The 24,585-nt window shown below is 36.2% G+C and overlaps 1 protein-coding gene across 1 annotated transcript in view; it reads right to left on the bottom strand.

Annotated features, from left to right (window-relative positions):
- The window catches only part of ERC2 (ELKS/RAB6-interacting/CAST family member 2), a 283,355-nt gene that overhangs the window by 7,562 nt on the left and 251,208 nt on the right, over positions 1 to 24,585 (bottom strand). Inside the window, exon 17 of the mRNA XM_041425936.1 lies at positions 6,228 to 6,375. Within this exon, the coding sequence (XP_041281870.1) occupies positions 6,228 to 6,375 (148 nt within the window). The remainder of the gene's footprint in view (positions 1 to 6,227; positions 6,376 to 24,585) is intronic.

Here is a 24,585-nt window from a genome sequence, read left to right as displayed (position 1 = left end):
TCAGGTCTGGTAATTTAGTGTTGAACATGAGCATAGGAGCTTTACAGACCCTTCAGTTCTTTATTAATTAGAGCACTATTTAACTGGTATGAACAACCATTACACCTGCTCTTTTGCAAGATGACAAAATGTGACTGACTTACCCTGAAAGAAGTTAAAGCCCAGGGTAAGCCTCCCTCTTCACAAGCTGAAGGACAACAGCCTCCCAAACACCAGCTGGGATATTGGACACTTGGCAGACAGAGACAGGCAGCACTTCCAAGTGCCAAGCAGACACTTATCTAAAGTACTGAGGCCAAATTTCAACTTTTCTGACACTTGTGATTAAACAAAGCTATGCTGAATAGAACATGTACTGTCTGACTTTTTTTGTGCATTTTCCTGCATTAAGAATTTGTGGTTTTGAAGTCTTTTAAAGCTCTGAGAATTAAAAGTATGGCTTGAAGCGCAGGAAATATCTTGTAATAATACAGCATACTCAGTAATGTATAGGCTCAAGTCATGCTAAAGGTATTTGTCTGAGTCCTACTACTAACCTGGGTAATTACATAGAAGTATGTAAGAACATAGACACAAAGAAGTGGGTTTAAAAAGCATAATTAAAGCTCTGAAACTGTAGCTGCCTGAGGACATCTCAGGCCAGGTCCTACTAAAAACAGACAAGCAACGGAAGAAGGAAGGTTTGCTTTTTTCCTTTTTACAACAGGAAATAACTCATTAAAAAGATACTTCTCCATAATAATTATTTAAAACCAGACATGAATCAGAAACTTCAGCAGCTAAATAAGACCTTAGAAACTGCAAATCTCTGGTTAGCAGCACAGACCATTTTTCACCATCTTTAATGTCTGAATAGTGAGTTTCAGCTGTAATTTTTACAATTTCAATACCAAGCCCAGGTCTCCCATTTGTATCATATAGAAAATAGAGCTTAAGTTGAAATTACTACATTTATTCCATTGGTTGCAACAATAATTGCTAAATAAAACATAAATTTCAATACACGGTTGTATATTTAAATATGGACTGAAATGGTGATAAAATCACACCACTCTCTTGATATGCTTAACAGAGACACCCTATATATAGCTAGTTTCTTCTTGATGCTGGATTGTAAGAATTACCAGTTTTATCCACAATTACAGCATCAGAAATATCTGACACCCAGTTTTTACAGTATTTTTTTAATAGCTGGCTACTTAGCACTGCATTTGAGATCAAGTGTTAAACTATATTTAGTCTTATTATCATGGGGTACATTGCAGTAGAACATAAGGATTTGTTTAAAACATGTCACATGGAGAAAAACCCTTTTGGCTTGGGAGTTCAGATTGTTATAATGGAGATATTCACTATTCTTATTTGAGGTACTTAATAACCATTTTCACCTACCAAGCAAGCCAGATCCAGAATTACAAAAGTTCCAGTGTTAATATATATATATTAAATATATATATTATATATTTATATCTGCATTACCTACTTTTTCCATTTAAGGTTTTCAGTCTCAGTGAAGTTAAACCATTTGTCTGAATGAAGTTCTAGGATAAGTTCAAGACCAGATTATCACCAGTGAAAAAAGGCTGCCCTGAGCCATGGCCAGGTTTAAGTTGTGACACAGATCCTTCAAGAATCAAAAAAGTCTGAACAGAGAACAAACAGAAACAGATTTTAAAGCAGGAAAGGGCTCTTGTACCAAGCTTGTGGTGCTTTCAGGGGCTGACTGATAAAGGCAAAAAAGCCCCTCTCTTTGGAAAACGTTTGTGTAAAAATACCATGCAAAAGACTTTGGATTCTTGAGAACATAAGGAGGAAAAAGCGATGCCATATCCAGCTATGACCCAAGTCAATCAAATTTTACAACATAAATTGTCAAATCTTACTGAGAATATGTGAAAAGTGTTATGAGAGCACTGCCAACATTTTAAGCATTTTCCCAACACAGAATGGCTTTTGAATCAACTAAGTTGTTCAGGCAAAGGCTTTTAGCTCCACTCACACAATGCCTTGCCTACTTTGTGCCCCTCCTGTGTTAAGCTGCAGGGAAAAATGGCACTCTGCACTTCCACCCCCCCAGGAACCTGCACCGGGCAAAACTGAGATGCAATTCAGTTGCAATGACTGTCATGACCCATGTTCAAAAACACAGGTTCAAAAATCAGGTTAAAAATTAGGAGAATAAACCCCAATGTTAAGACATGCAGAAATATTACTTTAGGATATTTCTAATTATTGGAAAAGTAGAAACTAAAAAGATTTTTAAGATAGTAAGGCCACTGAATGCCTTGTATTGACATAAATGGGCTCTGAACAGTCACATTTAAAATCAAAGAGCAAAAGCCATTTTACTACATTTTCTGAGAACTTTTAAGGAAAAAATAACCAGATTGATTAGGAAATTATTAGGACATTTATTCTTACCTGTCCAAAATAAACAAAGAACCTGTGTACCATAAGTGCACCAAAAATAAAACAAACTTAAGGGTCTCAAACTTCTCTTTTGTTCAAAATTAGGTGCTTAAAGCTTGAACAAGACCAATATTATGACTAACAGTAAACAGCATACACTGAAGAGGCAAAAATGAAGCAGAGTGATCAACTATGTCTGCAGTACCCATGTGAATGGCTTCTACTCACTGTGCAGTGATACTGCACAATTCAACTGCACAATAAATGTCTGTGTGAAGCAGATCTGCGTAAACAACAGCAGCAATACAATAACAACAACATTAAAATTATGTGGTCCTATAATACACATGACACTCAAGGCAATCAGAAAGATTAAATTAGTATAGTATCAGAAACTGAATCAACAGCGATTAGGAACCAGCCCTAGAGCTGCTGCTGCTCACAAGTGCTGCAGATAACAATGTCTGCAATGACACTGTAAGAAACAGTGCATGACTTTTCTGCTCCCATGCTTGTTACACACACAGGGAGCTTAAATGCAATTAACTAATTCACAGTGCTGCAGAAAGATGTTTTGGGCTGCCAGCATAGTCACAATCACAACAACTTCTAGTAATATTCTTTTCTTCATACAGTCAAATAAACCCTTTCAATATCACAAAATACACAATGCAATAGAGCTGAATTAATCAGGGAAAACAGAATTTGGGATATTTTGTTGTTCTTGAATGCTTGATGTCACCACAATAATATCAGAGTAACAAGGTTTCTGAAGTATTTAACTAGAACAGTATATGCAATGCAACATGATGCCTACAATTCCACTTTACTCATTTGCTGCTGAGAGATTTTTCAAATATTTACAAGGTAATTAGTAAGAAATAATTCTGCGTATTGCATGCAGGATAAAATATTGCTAGTTGTTAGTTTGCTGAGAAACTGTGATTACACACATTTTTTAAATTCCTTGATGGTTTCTCACCCTTTTTGTTGCATTAGCAATATGTTGACCTGATGAAATATAGAGCAGTGAACTAAAAAACTCTGCCAAACACCAGAGTATTCTGTACACCTGCAGCCCTGAAAGCACTGGAAAGGTTTCTAATTTCATGTTTTGAGAAGAAAAATAAAATGCTCTCAAGGAGTTAGAAGACCTTGCATTTTGGCCAACTGCACTTACATTTTTGGCACTATATCCGAGAAGTGAAAAGAGACAACTGGGACATTTTCTCTCAGTATCCAAGTTCAGGATGAATCAGGAACATAGCAGTGTCTTCTGCTCTTGCCAAAATCTCTTGAGATGTTCTAAAAATTAACTTTTTAGCTAATTATTTCATGAAGGATTGCATCACTGTACAAATTTATCTAAAAATACCTTCTCAGAATTCTCCAAAGGAATCTTGGCCAGGGTGATTATGTACATTATGTAATCACTCAGCCAAGCCCACATGGTAATTTTGTTTAATACTGTATTACTGAAAGGTTTTTTTAAAGCCTACTACAAAGTTCTACAGCTCTCAAAATATAGCTTTTGGTATGAATCAAAGCAGTTGCAGTGGTTTTGTTTTGCTGGGAATGTATTACTGTGCTTCCCAATTATTTAAGCAGTAAACAATAAATATTTAACTGACAGATTGCAGCTGCTAAATTGTATTTAAATCATTACAATTAAATGTTTGTTTCTTTTGAGAAAATGTGTTTGCAACACAGAGGTCAGAATTATTACTACTAATTTTACAGCTGAATGCACTGTGATATGAATAATTTTTCGAGGTTATCTAGGTTTTGACATAAAAGCAATTATTTTCTTCCAGCTTAAAAATAACAGAACTTTTACTTAAACTCACACAGTCACAACCCATCAAAAGATGGCTCAACTCATTCATATAAATAGCATTTTAATTTTTAAAATATGATATGCCTATCAGTAGCTTTATTAAAATAAATCATAAATATTCCAATTTCCTGACAAAGGCAGAATATTTCATTTCTCTAAGATGCCTCTTTTTATGTGTGAAAAATTAAGACAAATTATTTTAAAATCAATGTCTTAAATAGGGGTTTGCAATGTATTCATTCACAAAGGCCAGAAAATGTGGATATATATGAGAGGAATACAGATTTTTTATCAGGGACCAACATGTTATTTTGTCTCTCAAAGCAAAAATTCCTCATACGATGTAGAACAGGGATGAATTTAGGGCTTTATGTTAATGTTTAGCATCATCTAGTGATTCATCTTCTAATATTTATAAACATTTCTCCTTTGATGATCACATTAGGCTAGAGAAGTTGGGCTTTTTTGAATTCTCTTTCAGCAGTTTAGCAGCTGTGGAAATGGAGGATGGGACAAATAAGAGCAGAAGAAAACAAGCAATGCTGCAGCCGAACATTCACTGAGGCTCTTGAGAATCAGAGAGAGCATCTCTCAAGGGAACAGAGGAACTGAATCACACAGGGGGAATCTGCCACTGCCCCTGCCCAGCAAAGTCAGAGCAAGCCTTTGTGCTGGGTGCACAGGAGAAACCTCTGGGGGCAGACAGTGGCTCTCCCCAAAGGGATTAAAGAAGTATGAGTGAAGTCTACAGCCTCTATTATCAGATAATTCTTAAGTGTAATAAAGGGGTGACCTAGTTAAACCACATTCCTGTTCCTGGTGACTCTTTTTTTGTGGTGTCTGAGATAACAGGGAGATTATTTTGGCATCAATTTAATCTAGTTAAATAGCTTTACTGAAGATCTTTATCGCTATAAATAATGGAGGTATTTGAAGTATTTGGTTACAATTCTAACTGAAGATCTCCAACAAAATGCTTCTCTAGCAATCCTTTTCCTTCTCTCTGTCTGAAAAAAGCTATCAATGTTTTGAGCACTTTCCAGCAATAGCTTAAAGGTACCACACCAAAACAAAACAAGAACAACAACAAAACAGTTGCTCAGTTCTCTGATGAACGTTTTTTAAATATCCATGATATTTAAAGGTATCATGGAACATGGCAAAGGGGTGTATTCATTTACTCTTCAGTAACCTAAGATGAAGGTAAAAAAGGGAGATATCTAGAAAAGAAAATAAGTACCCTCTCTTTTCCAAAGCAAACCAAAACTCCCTAAAATTATTTGGAACTCCACATCATCTGCTCTGGTGCAGCACAGTATGATGAAGTGATAAAAAGCATGAAGCATATCTGCCTATTTATCATATAGATTTTGATGAAAAGTATCCTGGGCAGCTGACTGACCTGAGACACAAGTGCACCATGGCCAGAACATATGTGAGAATATCTGTTTCTAGATGATTTTTTAACTAAATGGTTTTTATTTAAACCTCAAATTACTTATAGTGTAGAAGACACAGTGATGTTTACCCAGTTGAGGATTTATTTCAAGGATAATCACAAATTCTAGATAACCTCTCAGAAAGCCTGAAGCCTTCTGAAAACACAACTATTTTACAACAGATAAGCAAATAACTGAACAAGAGTAAGTTAAAAAGAGTCAAGAGAATGGATAGATCTTGCTTTAGACAAAGAGCATCTGCTGTCCTTTTTCCCAGAATTAAGAAGGTTGGAAACTATGAAGAGGGAGAACAAAATGTATTGGCTGTATATGATATGAGCCAAGCAAATGTGCAGCTAATTCTTAACAACTCCAGAGAAGCAATAAACACTTAAATGGAACATATCCTACCTTGTGCAACTGCTGACACGGGTCAGACCTGGCTTGAACACTTCCAAAAGGACATCAGCATAAAGTAGTACAAATGCAAATAGTGCCAGTTTTCTGTTGCCATGAAAGTATGAAAAGCAAAGTCTCCCCACCTGCTGTTTTAACTGATGTACTAATCTGTCCTTCTCTCGTTTAAGAGCCATTACTTCATCTTGAGTCTTCTTTTTCTTTGAAGCAGACAGCTCAAGCAAGGCAATATTTGCATCTTTTTCACTAATTGCAGCAAGCAAAGCTTCCTGTCTGATAAAATAAAACAAAAATAAAAATTATTACATTCTCATTAAAACAGGATATATACTACTATACCACACCATGTAGGATGTTTTTTTCAATCACTAGAACAACCACCTACCTTCTGAACACTTTAAATAGCAAACACTGTCAGGTCTAACCAAATGATGAAATAAACTAATTAGCCAAAAATTTTTCTTTATAGACTTTTCATTATTTGCTTCATCAACCATTTATCTCAGCCTATTTTACTACAATACAATACCTAACAATAGTTGTGTGAAATTTCTTGCTTTTAATAATTGATTTATTTTTGTAATTCACTTTCCTGAATTCTAGAATACCTTACACAAATCTCTTTTGACTCATGCAGATCATAGAGAGAATAACAGAAAGCAAAGTGATACAGATAAAACCAATTTTTATCCTCTTAACTTGGTACCCTAGGGTTCTCAGTGCAGGAATCTCTGGATATCTTCCTCATATTTACTTAGATGTTTTCCTATGGATTTATTATATTTTTCTGTCAACAAAAAAAATACATTTCTAAAAGTAAAATACAAGTTTTTTGATCTGATTTTTCATGAGAAATCATTTCCTTTGCAATCTTGACCCCTCACTTCCAGTGAGCAAACAGAATCTTACAGCACTGAGATAAATATGGGATAACACAGACACTCACAGGGGTACATCACAAATAGTTTTGTGAGAAGATAAGACAAATGCAATTTTTTACAACATGCAGTTGAAAGCACAGATCTTGCAGTATCTTATACCCTAAAATGCTCATGCTCTGGCAAGGCCATAATCTGTCCTTTAATTTCATAAATAAAAGAAATATATTCACCTTCTGCAACGTATTTGGTGACAGACTATGACTTATCAGCCAAGAAAGAGCACATAATACCTAATAGCTTTTAGAAAAGAATATGTTATGGCCTGTGCCTTTTCCCAGAACTATATAAAATCAATCATTAAAAAATAAACATGGATAAATGAATCATAAATTAACCTTGGGCTCCAACTGCTAATAAATGTAAGAATACAGCTCGTGAACTTCATACAGTCAAGGTGAGCTAAAAGGCTGGAATTCTCACAGTCCTTTGCTTGCCAGCAAAAATGTCAAGAAAGTTATTCCACTTTTATTTCAAAGTTCCTAATGTATTAATATAAATATTTATAGGACAATATTTCTGATGGAGCCAAAGAAAAACAACCCATTTATTTTAGGCGAAGTTATGCGACATGGATCAATTTTAGATAAACAGTTGCATCTTATTCATACACTTTAATAGTCTCATTTATTATTCTGTCTTGTTCATTCAAATCTCAGTTAAATGATGCTTAAAAGAGAATGCTGTAATACTCCAACAGTTTTAATTTAAATTATAGTTATGAATTATTTTAAATAACAAATATTACACAAAAATATAAATCAGAGGGGTTACATATCCATAACACTAATTTGAAATGAAATATAGGTACATTGTTTTTCTATAAACCTCGTAATAATGCATAACAATTGCTGTGTAGTAATTTGTAAAAGACTGTCAGTTTGTTCACGTGTTGTGCTGAAGTACCTATTCAGTAACATTTTCATGAAAATATTATGTTTTTAATGCACCAAAATAGGAAAAAAAAAGGTGATTTGCTATTCTATTCACTTCCTCTGAACTTGCAGAAAGCAAGCAATTTACCAGAAAATCATGGAATGGTTTGGTTGGGAGGAACCTTAAAGCCCACCGAGTGCCACCCCTGCCATGGCAGGGACACCTGCCACTGTCCCAGGTGCTCCCAGCCCCAGTGTCCAACCTGGCCTTGGGCACTGCCAGGGATCCAGGGGCAGCCACAGTAGCTCTGGGCACCCTGTGCCAGGGCCTCATCTCCCCCACAGATGTCAGGCATGATAACACAAGTTCTCTGGCAGAAATAAAGATATTCTGTGGCTTCAAAGCCAAAGAAAAGGAAACAGCATATTGCATATAGGCATAGAATATGTTCTTCCAAATTCAATAAGGTTCACTCCTCTGCAGTTTTATGAGAGCACGCGGTCATAAAATTACAGAGAAAAGTTAGTTAGAAGCGTAACAATGTTCCAGTTATAATATCTGAAGATAAACATTAATACTATTATCACAAACCTACCTATTTTCATTGTGAGTGTGTTAAAGAAACCTACCTCTCAGAATTTCAAAGGTTTTAGAATATATTTAGGTTCATTCTAAAATTGTGCAGGTTAACTCCATGCCAACCAGCCCCAATATAAGGTCTGCTCTCTAACAGCAAATTCCTCAGTAAATACTTGTCGCCAATGAGGTTTTTAATGATATATAGCTATTTAACACATATTACAGCTGTAAAAAGCCAAAAATTTAAAAAAAGGATTAAATTAAAGGCTGAAAAAGGACATGAAGCTATACTGAAATTTTACTTCTCTGAAGTTTAGATCATGTCACTGCCTCTAAATTGGCAGTAAACCTGACTAGTGAAGAAGAAGACTCAGAACTATTGAATTATTGGGTATCATTTCAACATCTGATAATAGGATTCAGTCACATCCATATTTTTTGTACTGCCAGCCAAAATAATCACATTCTTGTGACCTTGTCTGCTCAGCTGTGCAACATTCTCCACTCCACTTTAACAGATGAGGTGAAACCTTTCATGGGAGAGGAGAGCCAGGCAACATTCTTTGAAAAATCTGCACTCTGGATTCTGCAGCCCCAAACCCACAAAATTTTGCAGACCCTAGCATTTATTTTCTCAGCTGATGGGGATTTTCCTATCTTGGGAAAATATGTAACCAAACACTTTATTCCAGGAAATAATGACTCATATCAAGCACTTCCAGGAAATGATGGTTCATAGTCATGTGAAATAGCTGCTGTCAAATGACACCACAAGTGGCCCACTGAGACACTCCAAGATTTGAATCAAACCCACAGCACATATATGTTTAAACTGCCCCCCCAAAATTATTGCCAACATATTTTTTAAATCTTTGTCGTTAATTTAAGTGGAGCTGGGAGGAGATGAGTGCGTGACACAAGGGTGGGGATTTCTGGGGAAGTGCTTCCCCAGCCATGTGGAATGATGAACACATCAAAAACAAACACACTGCCAGCACTCTTGGAGCACCCAAATGTGAGCCAGCCTCTGTTGAGAAGCTGCAAAGCCTCAGCTATCTGAGAGACAAGGTGTTTTAGCTCAGGCACAGTGCCACATAATGTGCTGATGGCTTCCAGACTGGGGCTGGCTCACACAGCCTGCCCAGGGTGGGCACAGCACCAGTCTGCACAGACACATTCCTGGATGTGGCAGCAGATTATCCATGTTTATTATAATGGATAACAACAATAACCTCAAATATAAGTGGCATTTAACCAGGCATCCGGGTTAACGAGAGGTTGGCATAGCTGGTCTATTCTACCAGATGATATGTCAGTTGCTTTAATTCTTGTTCATTAATTACTTCTGTTCAGAGGGAAGACAGAGAAACCCAAAGACTTTATTATTATTTTTCAGAGTACAAAATAAAGATGCAGGTTGTGACAGAGCACCTGAGGGAATCCATGTCCTCTAATCCTGCATGGCCTAGGATCCAGCCCCCATTAAGTCCCTGGAAGACAGAGGTGGAAAAAGACCTTGCCCACACTTGTGAGGCACTGGAAGAGAAGAGATCCAAGCATTTATGAAGCTGCCTCTCAGGACAGATTGGGATCTCTACGTTATCATATCCTATCGATTACATATTGCACACTAGTTCACCCACATCTCTGAAAGCTGTTATGCTGGCCTGCCATCATATTTCAAGTTTCCTATGAAAGAACAAAATCTCATGGACAGGAGCAATTTATTTTAGCTATCCAGTGACCTTGCTAAAAATTTAAATCAGTTTTTGCACCAAACATTTGAAATGAGATTATCTGGCCACTAGGAACAACGTTAAGATGCCATTAAAGTGGCAGATGATAATGATTTTTTCACCTACAAACACAGAGTAACTTCATTCAAAAATGTAAACTGATGGCAAGGTTTTTACCTAAATCTCTCAGGTAAGTCATACACTTCTACTTTGCTGCTAGAAAAAGAAACTCATCATGAGTTTTAGTGCTAGAATTTTTGAAAATCAAGACCTGATTTGGCACCAAAAACAACATAGTCTGATACACTCTCAGCTAACGTGCCTAAGAGTGTAAGCATAATTTATAATTCCTAATTATCTACTGTGTCATGAAAAAAAATTACTATCCAAATACAGTTCTACAGAGATGTTATCACTATTTGCAGCCAAAATGTCTCCTTATTGTTTAATAAATTATAGTAATAAAATGCATTTTAAAATAATTTATTAGAGCAGTGGATTAAATGACATTCTTTAACAGTAATATTTATAAAGAGTAATCCCTTTTGTTATTAGTAGTTTTTCCTCTCTTTTTTTGGCAAACTAATCTGTTATACAAATAACAGGGTAGTATTTTTAACACCAAAAAAAAAAATCAGTCTAACTTTTCACAGTAAAAGTAAGTAAACCCTCAAATTAAAAAATATATATTAAACCTAACAGCAAATGCTCCACATTGGTAATTATTCTGCACATTTTTCTTTCACCTGCATAAAGTAATTCCTAGGATTCCCAACTTTTATCTTCCACTATAATATGCTCCTTATTGCAAGGAGAGGAGGGAAAACTTTTCCCTGGAAAAGCAATACTTATGAAACGAAATTTCTCCTCCTCTGGCAAAGGCTGACTGCAACAACCCACAGCAACCTCAGGCCAAGTCTCCTTAACACAGGGCCAGTGAATACAACAGTCTCTTAATAAGCACACTCACAGCTGAGGGATCTGGGCTGCCAATCCAAATGCTTCCACTAAGAGGTACCAAGGAAATTTGTACAAAAATCTGATTATACTTAATGTCACTTCATATACAATACAAAAGAACAGATGAAAGAAACACTTCTCTGATGGCCATGAATGAATTTATTTACACAAGTTGTGTCCTATCCAAAATTCCAGTTTGTATAATGTTTTCATTAACTAATGAATGATGGACTAGAAAATCTATTTGTTACATTTCAGTGAGGCTTCAGAATGGGGGAATTTTCATGTGCCATGAAGACAGGAATAAAATTGGTCTTTCCAAACCAAAGATAGTGTCTAGAAAAGTAAGGAGAAACCCCATATTGGTGATGTGTTGTGAATAAGTATCATACTAAGGAATAAAACAAAAATAGATTGCAAGGGAGAAGTGAGTATTTTCATCTACACAAAATGTCTTAGCTGAAATACTTAACCCAGTACTCTGAAAAATGTGGAAAAAGGCAGAGAAAGGACTGATGAGAAAACATTGGGAAAAACTACAATATTAAATAGTCTTTGAGTGACAACAGGGTAATGAGAACATAAAATGCTATGTCAAATTGAAATAGAACTTCTTATTTCTATATTCATGGCACACAGAACAAGAAGTAATGTCCATAAATTGCAGAAGAAAGCAGCAAATTTTTTCCTAATATCTAGCCAAGGTGTAATGATAATGGCCATTCCTCAGTGATAGCCAAATACAAAGATTCCTTTCCTTGGAGGAATGATCAATTATTAGTCTGATAATGGAGATAGCTTTTAAAGAAACACAAAGTATAAAATAATATAAATCTTTTAGTAAAGTCACTGGAAGTAGTGTCAAAGAAAAATCTGAATTAAATAAAATCTTAGGATTAGAGAAAGCAGGTGATAGCAAAGTAACTCAATTATAAATGTTACGTAACACCTGAAAAATGCAATTTTAGGGATCTCTAGCAATGCACACACAGAGTTTGCATTTTCAAAGCATCTGTCCTGGAGTGAAAAAATTACTTAATATGAAAAGGAAGTCTTAGCACACTAGAAGGGAAGATAAGATAATGCAAGAAGAAATAAATCCATGAAAGTCTCTGTTGAATGCCAAACTGAAAAAGTATATTGTATACAGTATTTTATCAAACTTCAGCCTAAACAAATGTCAAATGGAATAGTTTTTTTAACAAATATGGGCAACAACTGAGAAAAAAGGGTTGCTCACTAGCATATATTTAGTCAAGATTAACTAAGGATAAAAAAATGTACTAAGAACAGATTTAATAACCCTAAACTGTCATTCAGCTAGTAGGAGGTATTCAAGATACAGCTAATAAAACACAAAAAAATGGTTCTAGCCACCCACAAAAAAATCTCAGTAGTATAAAACACTGAAGGATGACCACTAAGATAAATGCTTTCTTTTGAGAGCTGCCTTGCAGTTAACCTTCTTAAAGAGTCTCCCAGAAACCTCTAATCATAATACATTGCATTGCCACTTATCACAGTCAATTTAGAAGTGAGTTCTGTAAACACTCCTGCCTTACTCCCCACCTCTGTTAGTCTAAGAATAATTTTTTGAGCTTTAATAAAGAACCCATGACAACTTTTTGGGAGGTGGGGTGAGTTCTTAGAAGCAGTCCAATTGTAACCTAGCAGAATTCCAAGATTAAGATTTATAGAAACAAGACCTTCTAATGAGAACTTTTACTGCCTTTACTACTTAGGCTGTTCTCCACAAAATACAGAAATGCAATTTAAAAAGTCACTGTTAAAGCTAAATCAAGTCAGAAATGTTTGAACTAATGAGATACAGTACAACACTCAGCCAGCTTCTTACATGCTAATCATACTGAAGGACAAAAAAAACCCCAGTTCAATCAACTTTTTCACTTTAATTATTGTTTTCTTTCCCTCGTGACCCCCGGTTTTCAACCTTAAGTTCAGTAGGAGGTGACTAGAGATAGACGGTGATGAGAGATCCTGTTTGAAACAGCTTCTCTCTGTCACTCCCAAAGCAAATAAATGGTTTGTTAAAACATGCTGTTAATCCATTATGGATGTGCATGCATCTTAGAAAATAAACTTCAGAATATTATTGGTATTTTGAAGCTTTTTCTGACAGAAAATTTATCTCTCCAGTTGCTTGACAAAAGCACATTTATAGATTACTCCTTTTAAATGAACAATTACCTTGCACCGTATTCAAAGAACAAACCCCTTTGAAATACTTTCAGAAAACAAAGACAGCATGAAATTGCATTTTGGGCTGTCCTGGTTCCCTTAACAGCAAACACAGACAACTATTGTTGCTCCACAGTCCAAACACACCAAGAAAGGGCTGGCTCCATTAAGTGTGGGACAGAAAAAGGGGGACCTGCTCTTACACACCCCACTCCACACTCCAACCCACCAAACACTTTTCCTCACATTATCTGAGTATCAAATCTTGAATTTTCCATCTGATCAAGTCTTCTGCTGGAAGCAGGTGTGAGGATGAAGTGTCAGTGCTTACCCGATGTGAGATTGACGACAAATACACCTGCATTCGATTTATATTAGATGTAGATTAGACTAAAATCAAGGAGAAAAGGGAAGATTCATCTGTTCCTAATATGAAATTTCAGAGTAAAAGGAAAGAAGCAAAAAAGAGGACCTGATTCTGAATAATCTCAAGGAGTTTCTTGACACAGCAGCTTCTTTATCCATCTGTGCTTTTCCTCCATTCTACCTCCCCAGAGCCACAGTTCATTATTCCCACAATCATAGCTCTACTTACATCTCCCACCTTGCCTTTACAGTGGCAATTTCAAATTATTATCACTTTTTTCCTCCTTAACAGCAGCTTGAAATGTGCATATAGGTCCTTTGTTAAGAAAACAAAACAAATCCAGATTTTAAAAGGCAAAAAAGGAACTTCATGCCCGTCTTTTGGGACTAGTTTTCAAGTACAAAGTTGGGCACTCAACTGCCCTTTGAATTCTTGGAACTTTTTCAAGCTCTATAACATTGGACTTCTGATGTCTTGATAATTTATATTTATTAATGACAGATAAGTAAAATAGATGGCCTAGAAAAGGGCACCTAGAAAAGACATTGTGAAAGCAATTACATCAGAGTTGCACAGATCATGCTTCCATAACCACTGCATTATCAATTCATCCAAACAGGCAGCATCTCTCACACCGGAGCAGACGTAAGAACCTTCAGATTGTGTGAGAAATACAGAGGAAAAAAAATAATTCACAGTCCTGCAAAGCACAGCAGAAGAAATTAGATGACAATTATTCCTGAGTTCTGCAGCTTTATACTGCAACTGACTCCTGTTGCTCATTTGGCTTTGTTTGACTCTCCACAGGAATGACACCAACACTTGGATAAAATCCCTGTGCCTGCTCTGTGCCACAGCCCAAATGCAGAAATGGGGATTGCTGGGAAGAACGATGGGATCTGAGCACATGGGATTGTGTTACAGCACAACATGGCACTGCACAGGGTCCACCTAAGTTAAACAGGAAAACAAAACTACAGGTAATCTGTCATTGTCAGCCCCCTCATCCTTCAACACGGCTTTTTTTGTTTATAGAAGACAAAGATAAAAGTGCTTTGGAGGAGGAATGGTTTGATCTTTAGAATATAGTTCTTGGTAATGTTTTTGAACTGCCAAATAAAGGTTTAAGCAGGGAAAAAATGTTACTATTAAGAGCTATTATGGTTTTAATGAATTTGCAGAGAATTCAAAATATTTGAGTCAAACACATATAAAACTGAGATGCAGAAATTAGATAGTAAAAAAAACCCCAACCTTTGTTTTTTAACTTTTGTTAATTGCAATCTGTGCTTAATATTGAGTTGAAAACATATTCCAAATAACCATTTGTTACAAAGTAGATGGTTATATTAAAGAATCAGTAGGGCTTTTTTCAGCTTTTAATAAATGCTCATCAAGAAAATTATCCACAAAAACAAAAATATACAAAACTCTATTTCCTTCCTTTCCACTGGAAATTAAAGAAAAATATTAATTTGGTTTTAAAACAAGTCTTCCTTCTTAAGGTCTTCCTTCTAATTTTTCCAATACTACAATGAACTGACCTTTGAACAACAAACATAAAACTGACAAAATCCAATGTCAATCACACTGAAGTTGAAAATAAGTCACAAACTGGTTCGATTTTGAAACAAAATATAAAAATCAGTATGAATACATTAGAATTCATGCCTTGAGCTTTATAGTGCATTAGAAGGCAATTTTGACAAATAAAACTGCCTGGGCACCTAGAGAATTACCAGAATGCACTCTCTTGGCAGTGCATAATTCATATCTGATAACTGATCTCAGGGCACAGTTGTAATCCTCACTTACTAAATAGGGCTTCAGACCAGTGTAAACCAGTGCCATGTAAATTCCACCAGTCACAAATACATGTCAGAGTACACTCTGTATGCGAACCTGAAACCAAGAAACTCCTCAGATGTTTGAACAGACACCTGACACGCACCCCACAAGAAGGCTGATATTTTCATATTTTAACTATTTTAATTTAGATCTGTGAAGTTAGAAACACCATTACCTTTAGTAACAAGATGACATTCATAATTTATTTCTACATTATATGTTAAAAGTTAGATAGCTTAATTTGATTGCTACAGAAAATTCTATCCGTTATTACAATTCAACATTTTTCTTTTGTAAAATTATGTTTCTGTTAAACTTGCCTGGTTGATAAGATGTTGCTAGGCATGGAAGAAACTTCAACATATAATTTCTGACAATTTCATTATATCTGAAACTACTGGAACAAGCCGCAGAAAACAAGTATTAACACCAATAATTGTTGGAGCTAATATTAAAAAAAATAAGTAAACACCTGGATAAAGAAAAGTTATTTTTATTTCTTCTCTAGGCCTCAATCCCTTTAGGTGTGGGATATCAAAAGACCTAAATGCCTAAAAACATTTTATCAGAGAATATTTATTCAAACCCTGCCCCATTACTTTATCTCAGTGGAAAAAAAAACCCAAATTTCATTTTTAATAAAATACTGCACACCCAAAATACAACATATGAAATTAATAACTATAAAATAGAAAAGTATTCATAAAGACAATGAAAGCCTGGAGTAGGAACAAGATATTTTATTTATAAGAAGAGAGGAAATTAGGCAGCAGCACACAAATATTTCCCTAATTAGTATCTTAAAAGATTGGGAATGAATGAGATAGGATAGCACATGATGTTATTTAATTATATGACTTCCCTGCTAATGGAGCTGTTCACAAGCATTGCCAGAAGCATGAAGACCTCACATGATTCAACTTTGCATAAAGAAGTTTCCTCATTGATCTTCTTTGGTGGGTTAACTGTTTGACAATCTGTTTCTGACTAAGGAGACATTTTAGAAAATGCGTATGTAGAGTCTTGGAGCTCTAAAATAACCCACCCTGGCTCACAGTGAAGACACTTTGTGCTGACTTTCTCAAAGCAGACTAAAGAGGTATAAACCATGTCTGACCAGGTTTAGAGCCCACAGGATGGATGTCGGATCAGCCTTAAGGAGTCACCATAGTAAAAATAACAGAACAGAGATATCTTAAAATGTCCCATAATGAATTGAAGCATGTTTAGTCTTGATAAACAGCTTCTTACCAAACCAACACATGAAGCCCCTATTGATTTTGAAAACGTTGCTGCAGTCTTTAGCAAAACTTCTTAAACTGAAGGAATTTTATCCCAGAATAAAAGGCTTTGTTTTTGTGCTAAGATCAAGTTGGTTCAAATTATACTACAAAAATGGATAATAAAATCACTGAATGCATAAACTATACTAGTTACTGAAAATCAGTACTAGATTATACTTTTGAAATCATTAAAATCAGTGAACTAGAATTAAAAAACTGTATGGCTCTTAATGTTCATTGGATAGGTCAATCAAACTGGGGTTTCTTTCTTGTCAATATTTTAGCTGTCATCTGTCTCTATTGTTAGAATAATTCCTTCTCAAGGTATCAGCCAGGTCTGTATCAGAAACTAACTGGTCTGGTTGGGTATTCCCATATATGCTAAAATAACTTCGGTGAATCTTCCTGAGAGAAGAGGGTATTGACACTGTTCCAGATGCAGCTTCCAAACACAGGTCACATAGCAAAATCAGGTTTCCCCAGGGCTAGTCCTACAAGAGGTATGTTTGCAAGAACATTTGAATCAATAAAAATTGCTAAATTTCTACAGTGATTATAGTACAAAAATCTATAAATTCCTTCCAAAACATAAGACATGGACTGTCTAACAAAAATCAATAGTGCTTTTGGGAAAAAAAGCCCGATATTTAGCAATTAAAACAAACCAAACCGTCTTTAGAATCAAATAGAGGACATTTTCTGGGGCCTCAGCATGCCCACGGTTGATTTTTTTTTTTAAACTATGTAAAAAGTTGCACTTACTGCAACCATGGATAAGCTCTAGAATCCAAGTCAAAAAAAGTATTTCTGAGCAGGATTTTGAACATTACCTGAATCAACAGCACATCTGGAAAGAATTGTGGCAGAATCAGCCTAAGAAGTAGTTGCTATGGAAAATGCTGGCTGAAATTGCTATCCGGGTGGCCTTGTGACTCACACTAATAATGTGATCCATTTTCAGATGAGCTGTCACTAGAAGGAGGAATGCTAATAGAAGTGCCATTGCTATGAGAAATAAAACAGCAGCTGTTAATTTCTGCAATGAGCAGAAATTCAGTACAGGTGGGAGGAAATAATAGCACCTCATCTGCCCAAAAATGCCAGAAGCAACCAAATCAAAGTCTAGATACAATAGTAGGTGTAGGATTTTTTTCCTGATGCACAAAAGGGACCTCCTTTGTCACTACAACTCAACTCTGCAGGTACCTCTGCTGCTGAGTGTGCACGGCAGTACAAAAGGAAAAGCACATTCTCAGAATACAAAACTATGTGAAATATTCTAGACATTACTTGAAAGTATACGAGAACCATGCTAGCTGGCTCCAACAATACAAGAAAGTAACACAAAAACTTGACAAAAAGACACTGAAAGAGAGAATGCAGCATTATCATTTCTGGACTAGAGGATTAACCAAAAAAACCAAAAATTCACATCAGGATCAAGCACAAAGAAATTTTATCTATGCCCACCTTATTTTTTTCAAAAAAAAAGAGAAAGGCATGCAGGTTATTACTGCATTCATTACAAAACCCTGTGATTTAACAACAGAAAACAAAGTTCTAGTTAAAAAATAACTGAGGTATTTTTAAATGTAGGAAACACTATGTAAAATAAAAATATTTAAAACATTTAAACTACATTCAAGTATTAAAAACCTAGTTGGGTTATTTCTTCTACTAATTTTAAATCTACATTTTCAACACTGCTCATGGTTCTACAGTTTAGATTGACTTCAGCTTATCCTTAAGGCAGAGATTGGTACTATACAGAGTACAAAGGAACAAAGTATGTTTCTCCCCAAATTACTTCCATGCTTCTGAACATTAGTGGAAGTTACTCTGTAATGAACAATTACTAACAGCTACAATTGTTTGGGAGGAAGAAAGTCCATATGATGTTTATAAAGGCTGACATATTCAGTTCACATTCACAGGAAGCAGAGTAGCTTGAAGCAAGAGATCTGAGCGAGGAACTCATCACATCAGTGCTGACTACCTAAGTGAAAAGCAAATCAGCACAGTGTATGGGAACACAGTTTCACATGTGTTGACAATACCTCCAAAATATGTTTTCTAAGAAAACACTGCCTCAGACACTCATATAATAAAGAAAATTATTTTTATTTCTCTGTAATCTCTACAGTGAGTAAGACACATGCAGAATAGGATAAAAGGAGGAACTGCTAATAGGTCTTTCCTCAATAGCTATTTTTTCAACAGGTAGAATAACTCTTACTGGTTATAATCAAATCCTGGTGTTAGCCAGTGAATTTTTGATGGTTCTGGAGTACTAAATAGAGATTAATTTTTTAATTCTTTCCATTTGACTGTAAGCAATGTCACTAATTGCCAACCTTTTTGCATCTGAAAATCTCTTAAGAAGCAATGTCCCACTGAGTGATCCAACTTGACGCCCTGCCCATTCACAGCCCTGTGCTGTTCCCACCTCTCTCCTATCTTAGCATGTCCTGCTGCCACTTCTACTTCATCTCAGTACCAACAGCTCCTCTGCTCCCTACAGCTGTGCCAGCACTGTCACCTGGCCAGGAAGGTGGCTGGCTTGGAATCTCTGCCCCATGCACCCCAACAGCCCCAACTCCAGCCAGCTGATACACAGACAACTGATGGACAAACTGCATAAACCTAAAACCTACCTGGCAGAACTTATCAGATCAGTTTACTCTCTGTAGTGCCTCATCATCGACTTTGTGTCATTATCTGTCATAACGCAGTAAAATGAATAAATCAGAGTACAATCAAAACCTGCTGAAAACAATACCCAAAGTTTAAGACTGTATTTAAAAATGATCAATTCTTGAACTGAGAAATGGACAGAACCCCAAGTGTGTCCTCAGCTCCTTTCCAGAAACACCTTAAATTCCTCCAAGGACACAAGCATGTTTTGATTGTTGAGAGAGGGCTTAGTTTTTCAAGTAACAGAACAGAGACTCACAAACTATTTCCAAGTCCACAAAGGAATGATTACTGACAATGACTACTGCACCTCACTGGCAATTGGCTAAAGATGCTGATAAAATTTGATAGTTAAAAAGCCGTGGCATTTTCTTCACATTGATCTAATACAAATCACCTTAAATTAATATATTCCAGCAGTGAAACCTCAGCTGCTGCAGGAGAGGAGAGAAGCTACCAAAGGAACAAATAGCATTTCCCAACACTTAATGACTCGCAGATCAATTTTCAATTGTCACACTCAAGGTGATCTACTGTTCTTTAATCTACAATTACAAACCCACCAATTTGAAATTATTTCATGATGTACATAGCAAAATATGTGCCTACATAGTCTTAAAAAAACCTGTGACTTCAGACCAAGTTATTGAAAAACATTCAATATATCCCACAGATCCTTTTTGCACAGAAACTGAAGTGGTGACAAATCTATAAAGGGCCATAAAATTCTTGGACTGAGTTTATTGTTGTTTATTCCGATCAGGGTAAGACCACAGTTCAGGAAATCCTAATCAAGACAATATTTTAAGTAAATCTCATTAGTCACAGGCTGTGTCAGCATGCAGCACAAAGTCACTGCTTCCAGGTGTTGTGTGATTATATCCCAATAATGAAAAAAACCATCTCTTTCAGGAGCCAGACCAGCTCACCTGAGCAGAATGTCCACACTGAAACAGGGAACAGGAGAGCTTGCTGGCAGGTTTTAGAGCAACAGGTAACACTCAAACACACTCACATATGAGAAACACAAGTCCTTTACTCCTTGCTTGATCTATCAGTGGCCCATGGACTTGTGAAAATGCTCCCCTGCACTTTCATGAGCCCTAACCACAATAATGCACAAGCTACTCTAGTACCGCAGAACTTGAGGTAAGGATTAAGTTTCATGCTGCTCCTGCCAGGAATCCCCCGAAAAAATTATCAGAATGTGTCTTTTGAGTATAATAAAATAGAGATATTGAGAATTCCAGGCATGGGGTTTTTTCCTGTTCAATACAGACAAGCAATAGTATAGCTAACTAAACCACAGCAACCCTCCAGAGTAAAAAAATCCAGCTGCTAGATTTGGTCCAAGTCTAATTCTGAAAAGGGACCCCAAGGACTCTAGTCCTCACAAGGTCACCATGTGGTATCAATTGGCCTAAAATGCCTTTCCAAGCACCTTTTTTTGTCAAAGATTCCTGGTTCCCCATGCTCCATGCAGCCTGCACAGCTGGCGCACATTATTCTTCAGCTTATCCAGACTGGGGGCCTGGTTTTAACAAGGTCACAGGATCAGAGGGCACAGCAACTCTCTCCTATCCCATATATTCTAGAGTTTCCTTCCTGTGGATGTTAAATGTAAAGGTGAGTTGATGGCATTACTTGCAAATCTCATCCTGCCATCTTTCAGAGAATCTCCATTCCCAGACTTTCGGCACTGTCCATCAGCAAGAGATGCTCTTGGAGGAGTGCAAAGCTCTGTTTTAAGAAGACATGTATTTCCAGGTGCCAAGGAAAAGACCTCATGTGACCAACTCATCCCAGTTCTGGCTTTGTCTTTCCCTTGCAGACTCTCCATAGAAGGTGCACCTCATGTGAAACTGGGGAGACAGTGTGTCCACCAACAGATCCTCTCCTCCCAAGAGGTCCTCACTCTGGACAAGGTCGGTTTAAATGAAACACAGACAGTCTGTCGAGGACATCTGAGTGCATAAAGCCTAGGGACTATGGAGATTTTGGCAATACAACAGCAGAGGTGCCAGGGTCAGAACTTAAGTGTGAATCAAAGCAGTCCTAAATCAAGCAGCTGCTTCAGATTAGCATCATCATGGGCATTATATTCTTTCAGAGTCCTTCCCTGATTTCTTTTGCATTGTGGGATGACATGGGCCTAGATGATACACTTGAATAACCACAACATCCCTATTACATTCATCAGGAAAAAGTGAACCCTGTATTTAAGGGAAGAAATCCTAGCTGTTCCAGCTACTAATGATGTTTGTTTAAAAATGAAATGTATTACACCTATAACAAATAGATATTTTCAGTGAAACTCTCAATACTTTTACTTTCCAAATATTATTTCCATTGTACTCCCACTAGCAAATGTTTACACACCATATCTCAATCCAGAAAAACAACAGAGATTACAAAGAATTTCTCAAACATTCTCTCCCAGCGTAGATTTGTCCAAACTTTCTGTATAAATTTAGTGTTATTCAGTTTTATTTCCTTTTAATTTTTAAAAAAATTTGAATCTGAGAAAAATTAATTCATAATATTTACAGTCATTCATAAAATATGCAAATCCATATAAGGAAACAAATTTAAAACTAGTGTGAAGGCTCTGATGACAATTATATTGAAAGAGTTAATTACAGCCCAATCCAAGGACTTCTGTAAGCTGCAAATTTACAGTTCCTTAGAAATGATGAGACTCACAACTGCAGTAGTGAAAATATTATTGCTTCTGTAAACTCCAAGCTTTGGATATGTAATCTTCAACTCCCTAAACACTCCAATTTGGCCACTAAAGATGCTGTTTTACATTTCCAAACATTTTCCCCTGTCACTACTTTTTATACTTCAGTTCTCAGGTTGTAAGTATTTGTTACTTGCAAAGCAACTCCTTTTGAACGCAGAATCATGGGAGGCATTTGTTACTAACTGCTAATGCAGCCTGCCAAACAAAAACTCCCTGCTGGTGACATGACCACCTAGTGACCTCTAAAAATGTTTTAACAATGTGAAAAATATCTCCCTCTTGTAGGAAACAGCAATTTTTTAAATTAAATGTACATTGAATGTTCGCTTACATACAGATAAATGGTATTCAGAGTCACCTTCTCTGTTTCCAATTTCAATCTTTTGAAACCCAGCCCAAACCTAAATAAATAAACGTTGATACTAAGAGGAAACTAAGAGCTCAAGAGCCTTGTGATTTCACAAACAGCTTTTTTCCATTTTCTAAAATCTAAACTTCGAGCCAGACACAGAACAGGTAATGAAAAGAAACAAGTTTGGCAGCTCCTATGTGGGTCTAAGCTGAAAATATGTCAGGCAAAAATAAGTGGCTATAATTTGGCAGATTTAAAGTCTTTAAAAGTTTGCAGCTTGCTGAACTGATTTTTTTTTTTTTTAGTATGTAAAATTTGCAAATTGAAACACTATAACTGTGTTGAAAAGTGACTGTTACATAATGCCACCATAACCAAGCTTTTAAACATCACTTTACCACTACCAGTTTCTCACGCAATAGTTTCACAAGGAGAAAAACAAATCAGGATATCTACTAATATGATAATTAACATCTAATGCTTAAATATGTTATATTTCTTTTATCTTCACTGAGGGCGTTTTTTTCAAGTTACCAGGACACCAAAAGATTTTAAGGAAGTACTTCTTAGATAGCGATATCTTAGTCATTTACTTCTTTCTTTAGAAGACCCTGGATTAAAAAATATTACTACTTGATAGGCTTTTTAACAAAATATAGGTTTCTGGAATATTAATCTGTAATTATCTCAGATCATTCATGAAGAACAAATTTGCCAAACTTACTCCATCAACATTTATGATTTTTACCAAGAATAATAAACTAGCTGAGGTACAAGCCTTGAATCTCACTCCTACTCACAGCCCTTTGTCCCTCTGATCCAACACTGTATCAGGATAAACCAGGCTTAGCAGGCTGATGCCACAAGGCTGTCCAAAGTCACAGCTCCTTCTAGGTCTTTGCCACAACTGCACACATCTTCAAGCACGACATATAAATTCAAGTTCTGTTTAAAAAAAAATTGTTTACCTTCTCCCATATTAAGGCTCTGAATGAAAAGGCAGAAAAGCTGAGATACTAGAATTGAACAGCTGAAATGCTGACATCACAAATAATCCAGAGGAACTTCCCACAGATTTTGAACACATTAAGTCCTTGTTCCACCAACATGTTACATCAGTGCACAAGGGCATGCATTTGCTGATGCGTGGCTTTCAAGAACTTTATACTGCACTAATTAGCAGTGATACCAATAAAGCATGGATAATTTTAATGGAGTCAGGAATGACACTCTTTCTAGTACTCTAAGAGTAGAGAGTTTTTATCTAGATAAAATTCTAATTCTGCATTTAACACAACCAGCAACATACACAAGTTTTATATATAGATAGAGTGTGTAGCTACTAACAGCTTTTAGGGGTAGTATTCCTATAAGGAGTTACTAAAACTTTTACTCCTAAACCTTATTCATAAGCTACAGGGTATGTCTGCTTGATTCTCCCTCTGTTCCAAAGGAAAAAGTTTAATTTACTCTTCTAGAATTGCAGGAACTGCCAAAAAGTAAAAGGATACGTTTCAGGTTCTGAGTATCAGCACAGAATGCTCATCACTAGAATAAGACCCAAGGCACTGAATTATTTCTCATCTTTGACCCTGACCAAATGCTGCTGTTATTTGGGAAGCCTTACTCTGGTTTCCACATGTCTGGAAGTAATCTGGAGCAAGGTGTTCTCCATTCAGAAGTTCTCTCAGCCAATATTCACTAACAGACATCTGATATAGACAGCAAGATAAAGACACCTCATCTCCTTCAAATTTGATGCAAGACACACTTGTGAAAAAAAATCATAAACTAATTAAAAAATAAATATAATCCCTGTATTTCATTACTTTTGTACCAATGCAGAATCTTCTGATTTATGTGAAGTGATTCCCTTTTGATCCTCATACAAGAACATATTCCCAG

The sequence above is a fragment of the Onychostruthus taczanowskii genome, unplaced genomic scaffold (assembly GCF_017590055.1).
Source record: "Onychostruthus taczanowskii isolate IOZ18803 unplaced genomic scaffold, ASM1759005v1 scaffold9, whole genome shotgun sequence".
NCBI lineage: Eukaryota > Metazoa > Chordata > Aves > Passeriformes > Passeridae > Onychostruthus > Onychostruthus taczanowskii.
Note: the sequence above shows the minus strand (reverse complement) of the source record. Positions and strands in the feature narration are given on the sequence as shown.